The 14,327-nt window shown below is 48.1% G+C and overlaps 1 protein-coding gene across 5 annotated transcripts in view; it reads right to left on the bottom strand.

The window, feature by feature from the left end:
• The window catches only part of FHOD3 (formin homology 2 domain containing 3), a 381,469-nt gene that overhangs the window by 32,278 nt on the left and 334,864 nt on the right, over positions 1-14,327 (bottom strand). For all 5 annotated transcript variants that reach the window (XM_079783592.1, XM_079783590.1, XM_079783588.1 and 2 more), the window contains one exon: positions 4,692-4,850. In XM_079783592.1, coding sequence (XP_079639718.1) covers positions 4,692-4,850 — 159 coding nt within the window. The remainder of the gene's footprint in view (positions 1-4,691; positions 4,851-14,327) is intronic.

Raw genomic sequence — 14,327 nt, 5'->3', positions numbered from 1 at the left:
GCCTGAGCGAAGCTGGGTCAACCAGGGCAGCGCTAGAACCACTCAGGAGCCCCTGCTGGTTTCCCAGCACCAGTTCCATAGCTCACAGCAACTCAACCAAAATGCAAAGCTAACAGCACAGCTGAGGCCCAACCACAGGACACCCTGGGTCCCGGCACTGCTGAGCGAGTGTGGCACCTGACCGAGTCAGGCTCACCGTGTGCATCCAGCACCCACTCGGGCACTTGCGGATCGGGTTGCACAGCACAAAGTGCTTGGAAAGGAGCTATAGGTTCGTACCTGTGGCCAGAGGGAATTTCTGTCTCTAGGATGCTGACTGGCCAGGCAGCCAACTGGGCCAAGTTAAATGTCACTTGGACCATTCAATTGTGCTACCCTCCATAAAAATCAGAAAAGCAAGAAAAAAAAAGGAAAACTCTTCATACTTCCATTCGGGATACCAAAGCAATGTTCTAAAGTTTAATCCTCTTATGAAAAACTACTTCCATAATGAAGTTAGTCAACGGCTCCCTTAGGTTTACACAGCAAACCGGACACATACCATCGGGTTGCTAAGCAAAGCCACAGGACGTCATTTAGTACATCCTAATCACATTAGGCACAGAGAGGTTTCAAATGGCCCTATTGAGCCGTGCTGCCATGCTCCGGTGCCTGCGTCCCAGAAGCAGACAGTCTGGCACAAGACCCTTGGCACGCAAGCTAGAAATCTCATTAGTAAAGATCTGTAAGGACACAGCTTCCATCTCTTCATGGAACACATGCCATGACTTAATTCTTGAACAACAAGTCTAGAGAAAAAACTCTGGGGAAGTGGCTCAGCACACGGATGTAGACCACGCTATGCCCCTTGGGTCCCTGAGATCAGTGGTCAGAGGCAGCAGGTCATGGGTTCCAAGTTCTCCAAGAGAACTAGTATTTGCCGGACAAGCATTCAAAAAATATATGTATATAGTTTCTGGATTCACACAGGCAGCCTTAAATCAGGGGTTCTCAGTCAGGGTGATTTTGTCCCCAGGAAACATTTGACAAAGTTTGGAGACATTTTTGGTTGTCATCACTGGGGTGGTAGAAGCCAGGGATGTTGCTAAACATCCCACAATGCTCAGGGCAGCTCCCACAATAAAGAACTGCTCAGCCCAGCCCTGGGAACAATGTGGCTCAGTTGGTTGGGTGTTGTCCCATGCACCAAAGGGTTGCCGGTTCAATTCCTGCTCCAGGCACATACCCAGGTTTCAGGCTCCATCCCAGTCCTGGGTGTGCAAGCGGCAGCTGATTGATGTTTCATTTTCACACCAATCTCTCTCTCTCTCTCTCTCTCTCTCTCTCTCTCTCTCTCTCTCTCTCAAAATCAGTTTTAAAAAATCTTTACAAAAAAAGAACTGCCCAGCCAAGAATATCAATAGTGCCACTGTTGAGAAGCCCTGCTTCAGACAAAAACTGCTATAAAAAAGTATAACTCTATGTGTTGTTGTGACTAACCATGGATTTACTGAGGATTCATGGCCCAATAAACTCTCAGTAGGGCTGAGTAGTGTTTTCTACGACTGTGTCTTCGTTCTTCATATCATTCCTTTCTTCAGCTACTCCCAGTGGAAAACCACAGGCAGCACTGTGAAGTGGACTGCGCGGCCTCATGAGTCTTCTCACCCCCCTTTCAGATTCCCTCTTATTCTTTTTGGCATCCGTGGGCCCTCCTGGGCAGCCATCGCCCAGGCCCGTGCTCTGCCCCTTAGACTCAGATTCTAGAGCTCATATTGCAGCTTAACCTCTCACTGGCTTGTGAACTTGGGCACAGGCTAAAACTGAGACTCGCTCTCTTCATCTTTAAGATGTGAAACGTAATAGTATGGCCTTCTGATGAGCGCCGGTGTGAAGCACCTCGCTGGTGCCTGGCCCATGGGAAGAAACTGATGACAGTTATTTTTGTGCTGGGTTGCCATTCCTATATCCATCATCTCTACCATTGCTCTCATTACTCCTTCCGGGATCAAAAAGGTGCTCAGCTGGAAAGCAGTCAGAAAAGGAAAAAGTAATCTGATTCATTCTGAACCCTAAGTAACTTATTGTATCTGAAGCTTTCCCCAACCAGGGAGAGCGACATTTCAGGAAAGAATAAAGGCAAAGCCCAAAGAAATCCATCTCTCCTAATGGACTTTCAAGTTCTCAGCACAAGAATGGGAAATATTGTCAAAGGGGGAAGTTTCATTTTTTTCCCTTTAATCAGGCTGGCTCTGGCTGCATTTGAAGCCTCTCTTTGAATGAGTCTGAAGCTTTTACAACCTCTAAAGACACTGTTACGTAAATAGGATGGTCCGAAAGTGCGCCAGGGCCCGCCTACCATGCTCATTGTCCTAGAGCAGTAGTGGGCAAACTCATTAGTCAACAGAGCCAAATATCAACAGTACAACGATTGAAATTTCTTTTGAGAGCCAAATTTTTTAAACTTAAATTTCTTCTAATGCCACTTCTTCAAAATAGACTCACCCAGGCCGTGGTATTTTGTGGAAGAGCCACACTCAAGGGGCCAAAGAGCCACATGTAGCTTGCGAGCCGCAGTTTGCTGACCATCTTAGATGAACATTTGTTTTGTCCAGGTGGGAAGCCCCCACCTGCCCAATGGCAAGTGAATGCCCTTCCCCCTCCCATTGCTCCCCTGGGGGTCCGAGAGTGGGACTGCCTCACACTGAGGCCTGCCCCCTTCTTGTTTGGGAGTATCTCCGTGTCCCTTTCTGTATGTACCTGCTGTCACCTGCATTCTCCTTTATGCCCCCTGCCCCAATCAGCCATGTGCCCTCACTCCCTGGCTGCCCACCTGGATATGTTGACCTGCTCTGCTGCCTGGCCTGACTCTACACTTGGGGCTCAACTTCCTCTCCAGGAAATGTATTTCCCTCCTTGTACCTGCTCCTTGGGACAGGGTGTGTGTGTGTTTCTAAGAGTAGAGCTGCTTAAACTTATACTGGTTTACTAGTGTGGGTGTAACCACAAAGTGGATTTGAGAGACTAGAAGTCTGCTATCAAGGACTGGGTAGGGCGATGTTCTCTCTAAAGGCCCCAGGGAAGGACCTGTATTGCCTCTCCCTAGTGTCTGGTGGTTGCAGGCAATCCTCGGTGCTCCTTGACCTGTAAACACATCACTCCAGTCTCCGCCTCCGTCACCTCGTGGCACTCTGTTCTGTGGTCTCCCTGTGTATTTTCTGTCTGCACAAAGCTTCTTCCTCTCTACATCTATGTCAAAACATCCCTCTTCTTATAAGGATCTCAGTCCCTGGAGCAGGGCCCACACCAAACCAGCACAACTTTATCTTAACTGGATCACATCTGCAAGGACTGTTTCCAAATAAGGTCATATTCTGAGGTTCTGGGTGGACATGGATTTTGAAGGGACACTGCTCAATCCAGCTTAAACCTCCAGGGACACAGTGTCTCCTGTGGAGGCCTCTTCTTTTCAAAGCACAAAGGCACACACACCCCACTGCACCCTCCCACCCTCAGGGCTGGGTCAAGTCTGGCATCATGGCCTGAGCCACTCCTTGCATCCAATTCTTTGGTCAAGGGCTTGCTTTCCTCACTGGAGTCAGTCCTCATTTGTTCTCTCTACTCTCAAGTCTTTCACATAAGACTGTGCATGAATGAACCCCAAGTATGGAAGAATATTAAAGGAACCCAGGGATTCTTGCTGATAGATGGAGTGGCTATCACCCAATGCTGTGAAGTAGGGTCCTCCTGTCCCTACTCTGACACAATGGGCCCCAGCCTGTATAGCCCATCTGTTTTTGTTAATCCTCACCGGAGAATATTTTTTCCATTGATTTTTTTTTTAAAGAGAGACACACATGGATTAGTTGTCTCCTGCACATGCCCTGACTGGGCCTGAGGATCAAGCCTGCACCGAGGTTTGTGCCCTTGACCAGGAATTGAACCTGTGACCCTTTGGTGGGTAGGCCATCACTCTAGCCACTGCACCATGCCAGCTAGGCTGTATCACCCATCTGCAGGAATCTGAGGGCTGGGTCATTGGCTCTGTCTCCATGATTAGAATAGGAGTTTACTTTGCTGCAGACTAGCACTCGCCCACAGTGAAGGAAGAGCAGGTACTGGCGGGAGAGCACTGAGCCCTGCCTGGAGGAGCAGGTGAGCTGTGGCTCCAGCGAGGCCATTTACCAGTCATGTAGTCACAGCCAAGTCACCTAACCTCTCTGCACTTGTGCCATTCAGATCAGCACATGCCAAAGCCCCAGCTGGCTTGGCTTCTCCAGTTTCTCAAATGAAACATATCTCTACACACTCAAACAAGTGCAAAGAGAGAAACAAAGTCATTTACGTGGATATGAGCACACCCTACTTTTGAAACTGCTCCTTAAACATATTTGGTTTGAAATGATGTGAAAGAAGATCCTGACATCCTCCTCAGGAGGTTATCACATTCTTCCTCCAGGATGAGGTAGGTGGAGTATGGTCAGAAGGAAGTTAGTAAAGGAACCATGAACTTCATAGGTAATGAGGGACTTTTCCATCCCCAAGAAGTTAAAAAAAAACCACATGAGAATTATAAACATTATTCAGAGTCTGGCTGAGACAAAAAAAATGGCAAGCCACCCTACAGAGAAAGTCATACTGGACACAGTAATACTTTGCATACATATGACACATTGCAGAACACAAATGATGCTTGGCAGAGCGGCTCTCACCTCAATTCCCTCTTTATTTAAGGCATATTCATCAAAATTCAAGATGGCGATCTTGATTGTTCTTGGAGGGGGCAGCACCGTCAGCCCGATGTTAATGGCGTTGCTCCTCTTCGAGTCCAGGACGATGATCTCCTGCCTTTTTCCGTCTGCGGCAGTTTTCTGGGTAATAGAACAAGGATAATCCAAGATTAATGCCTCATCTTTCCTCCTTTCTGTGTTTCATTATTAAAAGCAAACTCACTACTTATTCAGAGATGAAAACCAGTGGCCCCACTTAGGCGCAAAGGACTGGCTACTGCTCAGCACAGAAGAAAGCGATCAGGGCTCAGCTCTGGGCAGCCGCCAGGTGCGGGCCAGCAGTGGAACTTCGCAAGTCAGACACATTACAAAATTGATTTTCCTTCAATCGGGAACAATGTGATATTTTGCAAGAAAGAAAACACACACACACACACACACACACACACACACACACACACACCCTGTTTTTTTCCATAGAAGCAGTGAAAACAAAACTAAAACCTCCCAAAGCTCCCTCCCTGTGGTCTGCAAGGAATCAGAATGTGCTCTGGTTGGCCCTAGGGCATATGGTGTGTGCCTGGGGATGGAGACGGTGGTACACGTGCTGAGGAGACAGAAGTGACAGGGAGAACCCGCCATTGCTGGCCGGTCAGCCCCTCTGGATCCCTGGCCACATGTCTCAGGGGCTCCTCTCACCATTCAAATGTCCCATGCCCCTTATTCCAGAGCACCTGCCACACTTATACATGTGGGCAGCTGCCACTAGTGGATGAGGAGGGACCTTCTTAGGAAGGAGACCAAAGGATAGGTGCTGGTGAAGAGGAATGGGGGAAAAACAGACCTGGAGGCCAAGGAGGGGAACAGGGGACAGAGGTGTCCAAGTGTCCTCATAGAGCCCTCGTGTGTGGCTTCCCTGCTGGGCTGAGTGCCTTGGGGGCAGGCCCTGGGTGTGTGGTGCCTAGAGGTGAGGTGACAAGGCCTCCAGCTTCCCCCTGAGCTCCTGGGAAGTTAAGGGCAGGGGCCATGGGGGACAAGTGGACAAGGTCTGGTCAGCAAGCCCCCTGACCGTGCAAACAGAGCTGGGAGAATGACTATTCTTATTCAGGTAACAAGCCTAGATGACAATGATGAATTAGGCAGAGCGGACCTCTTGGAGGAAAAGATGGGGTGTTCACAATGTGAGGGGGCTCAGCAGTGGGGTAATTAACTCATCTAGTGTTGGGGGGCAGGGTCTGGAGGAGCTGACACCTCAGCTGGGTCCTAAAGAATGTGTAGGATCTAGTTCGGAGCTGGGGAGAGAAGATAAGGAGGTAAGAAATGGCTTTGTCTAGATTGCTGGGGACTGCCAGAGAAGAAGCTAGAGGTTTGGGAGGCCACATCTGGGGGCCCTCAGGAGCCAGCCGCTCCGACTCCATTGCAGGCGGGCCCCAACCGAATGGCTGGCTGCTGCTCACCCTGAGTGTGGCTGGGCTGGGAGCAGCGGAACTGTGGGGAGAAGCCGGCCTGCTGCAACGTGAGAGGCTGGAAGCTGGCTGGGAGAAAAGGACTGCGGCCCCTTACGTCCTACTGAGCCCTTCCAAACTCAATTACTAAACTTCTATTTTAGATCCTTAAATATGCATTTGGGAATAAATTAAAATTTCCTCCCGAAGAAAATAATTGAAAGCATCCCTGCTGCTCTGGGGCCTGGTGGCCAGGAGGAACAATGCCTGTGGGTGTGGCATCAGCTCTGACTGCCGGCTTCCGGGATGTATGGCACATGGACGCACCCTTGTTCTGCAGGGCAGCTATTCATTTAATCCAATGAGCCTCTCGGGACCCCTTGAAATTTAGCTTTTAAAAATCCAATCACAAATAGTATTTTGTGGGTGAAATGCTAAGAAGGAATGAGAAAGGGGTTGGCAAATGCTGACTACAGGCAATGAAGAGGGATGAGAGGGATGTTAAGATTTGAAATTCTCACTCACCCAGCACCCACTCCTCCTTCCCTGCTCACAGCAGGACCTTGACTTCTGTCGGGCTGGCAATGTGTCAGTGACATCAGTCCCATCCCTGGACCCTTGCAGCCAAAGCTGGGCCTGTGACCCAGGTCTGGCTTTTGTTTTTCTGATTAAAAAGGGATAGACCCAGAGGGCCATGCCTGTTGCCCTTCCCCTTGTTTCCTGCCGAGAGTGTGGACATGAGGCTACATAAGGATGGCAGCACGGAAGAAGCCTGGGTGTGGCATTGGAGGGGCACTTTCCCCGATCCAGGCTCCAGTGCAGGAGGCACGGATCGGAGGGCAGGGATTCCCTGGGAATCATGAGCCCTTAGCCCCTCACCTACAGTCCCCTCATTCCAGTAACCCGGATAGATGCCTGTACAGGCCCAGCCCAACCAGAGCCTTTGTGCAAATGAGAAAAAGACATCCCCCCCAACGGGGGAGACACATTCCCATGGCAAACAGCTTGAGAAGAAAGCACCACTCAGATTTCAGCCCTGCCCTTCAGCCAGTGTCTACGTGCCACACAACGTGCACAGGCCTATATGGTGGCCCTGAGCCTGACGTATCCTTGTCCCCATCTCAATAGAATTCAATGGACACCAGGGGGCACACCCACACACTCCCCTGTATGTTGGGGAGATGCCTCCAGGCATCCTGAGACACTGGGGAAAGCTGTCCCCACAGATGACTCTCCATGTTTTCAGAGCTACTTCCACCCACTTCGTGAAGGAATAAGAATTAAAGTAATATCTGATATTGAATTATTCAATCTCTGGAGTTTATCCAAGAAATGTTTCAAATGCTGTGCTTCATAATGAAAACAGATTCCACCGGACGCTATTTGAGCACACCAGTGCCTTGGGGTTTGTCTTGCCTGAAATAAGGTGGTGGTGCATGTAGGGCAGTCCTTTCTTCCCACAGTAACCTAGAGAAGCACCTACAGGAGCGAGCCAAAGTTCCCTGTGCCCAAGAGCCCGTGCCCACGTTTAAGGATTAGCAGTCATCAATTCTGATCCATTTCAATCATCTTTTTGGGTTCAAAGTCCTCAATCAGCAAGTATGACCTTCACTCTAACCTTCACATGGTCCTGTGACACAGCAATGCCATCCATCCTCTTCCACAAAGCCTCTCATGACCCCCTGTCCTTCGTTCCCACTACCTCCGCTCTGAGCCCAGCCCCTGGTGCCAGCCTCCACCCCTGGCCTTCTGCTCCTAGTCTCTCCTCTTTCCCAGCCCACCCATCACTCACTTGCTCACAGCCTTTCTCAGTCACCCATTTCCTTATTGCACTTCTTTGATCAGAAAGTCAGTGACTGTCCATTGTTTGAAATTAGAAAAATAGGAAATTGGTCAATGTTGGAAAGAGGATATAAAGCAGAAGCCAAAGAAGAAAGAGTGTCCTTGTGAAGGAAATTAGGAAATGTTAAATGCTCTTCTGAAGGCATCTAGAACAAAGGGGTAAGATGTGACAGGACAAAGTTGTCATAGGACTTGGGAAGATGACAGGGGGCATAACTTCTAGGCAGGAAATCAGAAAGTTGTCCTGCATTTGACAGGAGACTAGACACCCCCCGAAAAGCAACTCCCAAACAAGAAAGCAACAGACCAAAACCTGTTGACATATCGACACAGGGCCTACATGAAGGAAATGACAACATCGTCTTTAAAGTAATAAAAGAAGTTGTGAATAAAGGAGAAACAGCATATTCCTGGATAGGAAGTCCCAATGTTAAAAGGAGGCTCATTATCTCTCATCTAATACATACATTTAAAGTAATTCTAATAAAACTCCAACAAGATTTTTTTAGAATTAAAAAACATTCTAAAGTCACTATGAAAGGCTATATGTATAAAAAGAAACAACAGTAGAGTTATATATAATATACACGATCAGCAATAAAAACATTATAAAACCAATATAACTAAAATGTGTAGCACTAGAATAGCTAGAATGATAGAACAGGAAAAACTGATAGTACAGAAAAAGCTCTCAGACAACAGTCCAGGGCATTCCAACACATTCCAAGATTAGTGAGTGACATTCATTTGAATGCCCGATCTCTAACATGGAACCAAAGAAAGTAACCTGAAGGCAGAAAAACCACTCTGGCATGTTAGCATCCTGACAGACAGGATTCACTGACATCTTCCTTCGTAAGAAGAGAGAAGGCAAGAGCACAGTCTCGGGTAAGTACGGTGGGAGCACGTCACGCCCCACGGACCCCCATGGCTGACTGGAGTCTCAAGTCATGATCAGTGATGGTACACAACAGCAAACCCTGAGCAGAGGCAGAAGGAGAGGCCGAGACCTCCAACAGCCTCTTTCTGATTGGCTGAGTGTCTTCCCATATTTATTTATTCGGAGCCTCTCTTTGATATAGATCCCATTTCCTTAAACAGGTATTGCCCAAGTGCCAGGGAGGTGCCTACTCCTTGAGTGGGGGCATTTCCATGAGAAGAATCTAATAAAGAAATGCATACCCGGGGAGGGCCAGGAGGCCCATGACACCATATGCTCAATTCTGTTCTGAGGCTGACAGGCTGGCCTCCGGGACTAAAGGGAAGGGGAGCTCTGGAGTCAGGCCAGGGGATTCTCCTTTGCCAGGAGCAGTGGCTCCTCGGTGACTGACAGCAGAATGGCAGACATGAAGTCCTCACCACTAACTAGGAGAAACCCAACATCCTTTACCTGAGGAGGAAATGGGTCTGATCAATCTGCAGACACTCTCTGAAGGAAAACCAGGAATATAGTTTATTCAGAGCGGCACTTTACAACTTGGGGTGCACAAGAGAATCCCTAGGGGTACCTTTAAGCCACAGTGATACTTGGGTCCCCTCAGAGATCCGATATCCCCTGTCTAGAGCGGGGTGTGGGGGGTCACCGACGTTTAAAAGATCTCTCCCACAACAGGACTCTCTGATTTAGACTTTCAGAAATCTAAAGGTTTTGAGACAGGCTTGTTGGGCGAGTAGAAAGTTGATCATCCAATAAAAGGAAACAATTTAAAGATGAAACAAAAGGCAGGAATAAGAGAACCTTTCTTAGGATAGAAAGACAGTAATGGGGTCCTCACTTAGCTGCCTCCATTCCAAATGCAGCAAGGACAGGTCCTGCCAGTTTTATGAATGGTGCGGGAACCAAGACCTCAGGGCTGTAGACAATGCAGGAAGTTGTTATTGATGTTAAAATGAGACTGATGTGCCCTAACTGGTTTGCCTCAGTGGATAGAGCATAGGCCTGCGGACTGAAGGATCCCAGGTTCGATGCCGGTCAAAGGCACGTACCTTGGTTCCGAGCACATCCCCAGTAGGAGGTGTGCAGGAGGCAGCTGATCCATGTTTCTCTCTATCTCTCTCCCTTCCTCTCTGTAAAAAAGTCAATAAAATGTATTTTTTTTTTTAAATGAGACTGATGTGCCCAATGACTGCCAAGCTCCTCCCAGCCCTGGAGCTGAGCTCTCAGGTCCTTCCATATTCAGGGGTAATGCAGCTTAGGGCTGTGGGGCTGATGCAGCCGACGCCTGAAGACTCGGCCACGCTCGCTGCCACAGCCAATGCCACACAACCACATCATGTGTTGGTTCTAGGAAATGAAACAGAAAACCCTGCTCCACTAGTCCTGGGGCTTCTGTCTGCGGTACCCCATGACAAGGAGGACCAAGGCCCGGAGAAGGGCCCCTGTGCAGGCAGCAGCACCCTCACGAGGGGACAGAATGAAATGAGGAGAGTAAGGAGGGACCAAAGCTAGTGGAGGCATGCGCTCAGGGCAGGTGAACAGGGCTTATTTTCCATATTTTCCTGAAATGCTGCCACAAAAGATCACCCCTTTGAATTTTTAAAGAGTAATTTGACAAAAAATAAAATAAAATAAATGTAGCCTTTAAAAAGTAGATATTCAGCCCTAACCAGTTTGGCTCAGTAGATAGGGCATCGGCCTGCGGACTGAAGGGTCCCAGGTTCAATTCTGCTCAAGGGCACATGCCCAGGGTTGCGGGCTCGATTCCAAGTTGGGGGTGTGCAGGAAGCAGTTGATCAATGATCTCTCTCATCATTGATGTTTCTCTCTCTCCCCCTTCCTTCCTCTCTGAAATCAATAAAAAAATATATATTTTTAAAAAGTAAATATTCACCCCTGGCTGGTGTGGCTCAGTTGGTTGGGCATCATCCTATTCACCGAAAGGCAAATACCCAGGTTTCGGGTTTGATCCTGGTCGGGGTGCTTATGGGAGGTAATGGATCTTTCTCATATCGATGTTTCTCTCTCCCTCTCTCTCTAAAATCAATTAAAAATATATTGAAAAATTAAAGTAGATATTCAGCACATAGAACTTGTCACCCCAGAGGATGTTGTGACTGAAAATAGAAACTGGCTAGGGACATGATTTACTGAGAGGACTCGGAGAGTTTCAGATAATGCCACTGAGTTTGACAGCACTTCCATGAAAGGCGACCGACTTCTCAACACGCTTCTCAACATCCTGCCACAGCCCCTCGGGCAGGCTCAGGAAGACACTGGCTCAGAAATGGCAAATCACTCCTCGCTCCCCGCCAACCGCCAAGAGAATGACGCCACTGGACATTTTCAAAGCTGCTCATTGAGAAAATGGCCATGACCAGGGTGGCAGGATACACATGTCAGCAGATGTGACAACTATGGAATTTTCCTAAGTTCTGTAACAAGGGAGCAGGCAATACACATGGGAAAGCATTAAGGCAAACACCAAAACAACAACAACAACACCCCACTGAGTCTACATAACGGCTGAAACACCCTTAGTTAGGATGATGCTTCTGAGGAACTTGCCAAAATAGGCTTGTCTTATTCTTACATTTAGGAGAAGAAGTATTAATTTCCCATTCTTTCCCTTTGGGTCTTCCATGGCAGAGGCCAACTGCAAAACAGGTACATTTCCAATGTTCATGTAATTTATCTAGTACCCCAACCTGGACATTGTCACCGCTGAATTTTATTTTTTTTTAAGTCACAGCTAATAGATTCTGATACATTTAGAAACTTCAGGGCAAATAAAGTTGAACAATCTCTCCGAATCCATTCTAGAGCCCCCTCTCCATGATAAACAAATGAACCCAAGGTAAGACAGCTCTGAGCTCCCAAAGGAAAGCCAAGTGCCCTTCTTCATTCTGGTCATCTCTTCCCCCCACACCTGTCTTGGTCTGTCTGTAACTTGGAAGATGAAGGCTGCCCTTTGCAGCCCTTTATTAGACACACAAGTTAGAAGGCCCCTTCCTGGAGCTCCTCAGGACGACATCAAGTTCACAGAGGGTCTGTCCCTAGACCCTCAAGGGCTTTCTGCCTTACGTCTTTCTCTGGGGTCTCTTTTGCTCTATGGTCGGCAAACTCATTAGTCAACAGAGCCAAATATCAACAGTACAACGATTGAAATTCCTTTTGAGAGCCAAATTTTTTAAACTTAAACTTCTTCTAACGCCACTTCTTCAAAATAGACTCGCCAGGCCGTGGTATTTTGCGGAAGAGCCACACTCAAGGGGCCAAAGAGCCGCATGTGGCTCGCGAGCCGCAGTTTGCCGAGCACAGCCCTATGTGATTCTCCACATCTTAGACCAACAGTAGAAACACAACATGATGAAATGTAGCACAGGATTTCTGTCTTTCTCCACAAAACATAATTAAAGTCATCTTACTAAAAAGCTATATATATATTTCCTGCAGAGAAAGAGAGAGAGAAATGTAGACCCAGTTCCAGAAACTATTTGGAAAGGAAATCAAAAGGCACATCTTTCTCTTCTTATCGTTTCCGTGAAGTGCTGACCCAGCCTGGCTCTTGCACACGAATCTTTGATGGGGGTGGAGAGGACTCGGATGGTCAGAGCCGTGCCCTGTTCTGACGCTGGTCTCGTGTAAGGTCTCTAACGGAAACGGAAACAGACTCCCTTTGCTATATGCTGTCTTGCAAAATTGACTTGATTTTATTTTTGTTGCACTCCATTGTGTTTAATGAAAAACTTCTTGTGAGTCAGGATTCGGAAGTGGCTGCTTACAGCTGTGTTTCATAAAAATCCCAGACATGCATTAGAAACAGAAGTAAAACTGGCTATAGCTGCAGTGGTAACATACACACGATGGGCCCAACTCTCCAATGTACGGCGTTTTAACCCTAATTTTCATGCTCACCTCTTGTAGCATTTGTAAATTATCCCCTGCTCACATTCCCTTCCCCCCAAAACAAAGGTTGGGATCCTGGGTCCTGTTGTAGAAAATTCTGGAGTCCTTCTGGTAAATTTTTCAATATATTACTTTCCTCTTATGCTTTCACTTTATACAAACTAGGCAAACATGTGCCCTTTGGCTAGGCCCGTGGTCGGCAAACTGCGGCTCGCGAGCCACATGCGGCTCTTTGGCCCCTTGAGTGTGGCTCCTCCACAAAATACCACGGCCTGGGCGAGTCTATTTTGAAGAAGTGGCATTAGAAGAAGTTTAAGTTTAAAAAATTTGGCTCTCAAAAGAAATTTCAATCATTGTACTGTTGATATTTGGCTCTGTTGACTAATGAGTTTGCCGACCACTGGGCTAGGCAATAACTTATTTTAAGAGGTCACCACCTATATCAAGCAAGAAGAAACCTTTGGGCTCCTGGAAGGGCACAAACCAGACTTGTCGCCGACCACAGTGGGACCAAGAGGAGGGGAACTGTCCATTTGGGGTCTTCTCCTGGAAGCTTCTAATCTTACCATGTCCTTTGTAAAAATAAAGTCAGAAGTGCCTTCACTGCCAAACTGTTCCTTCCTTTATTCCTCCTGCCTGGAGTTGAGGGCCAGCCTCTCCCCAGCCACCTCTGAGGTGATGAGCTATGGGGGTGGGGGGGGCGGCTAGAGGGCGAAGCCAGCCTGATGAGCCTGCTGGGGGCGGGGGGAGGAGGAGGGGGAAGAGGAGGGAGATGGGCCAACTAGATCAGCGGAGTGGAGGCTGGAATGAGTGAGGTCAACTGCTGGATAACTCCTGGCAACCAGAGACCGCTGTTTTAACCCAGCCAGGCCCATCTTCCCCGAATGCCAGGCCCGACTTTAAGAACTGAAGGGACCCGGCCGTGGTGGCTCAGGGGTTGAGTGTCGACCTATGAACCAGGAGGTCATGGTTCAATTCCCAGTCCCTGGTCCCTGGTCAGGGCACATGCCTGATCTCCAGAGTGGGGAGTGGAGGAGGCAGCCAATCAATGATTCTCTTTCATGATTGATATTTCTCTCTCTTCCCCTCTGAAATCAATAAAAATATATTTTAAAAAACTACAGGGCTGAGCTGAGCACCACATGTTACCAGTCCTGGAAAGTCGCACACAACATGAGTTTTAACAGAAAGTTGACAGGTTACAGCCCCCCCTACCTGGTCAGTCAGCAATGCACGGACAGGCACCAACTCTGTCACTGGACCCCCTGCCTGAGGGAGCTCTTGCCCAAGGATGCTGCACATACTTTTTGGTTCAGAATAGGCATCTGACTGGCAGGTCAGAGAGCCTGACTCAGGCAGCCTTATCCTCACCCAAACAATGGTAAGTGGAGAAACACATGGAGCTAGAATTAACTCCTGAGAATAAGCTCTGAAGTGGTCACTCTAAATTATACTTTACAAAGTGTTTTCTTACACCCCTAGTTC

This window comes from Cnephaeus nilssonii (assembly GCF_951640355.1).
Source record: "Cnephaeus nilssonii genome assembly, chromosome: 11".
NCBI classification, from domain to species: domain Eukaryota; kingdom Metazoa; phylum Chordata; class Mammalia; order Chiroptera; family Vespertilionidae; genus Cnephaeus; species Cnephaeus nilssonii.
Note: the sequence above shows the minus strand (reverse complement) of the source record. Positions and strands in the feature narration are given on the sequence as shown.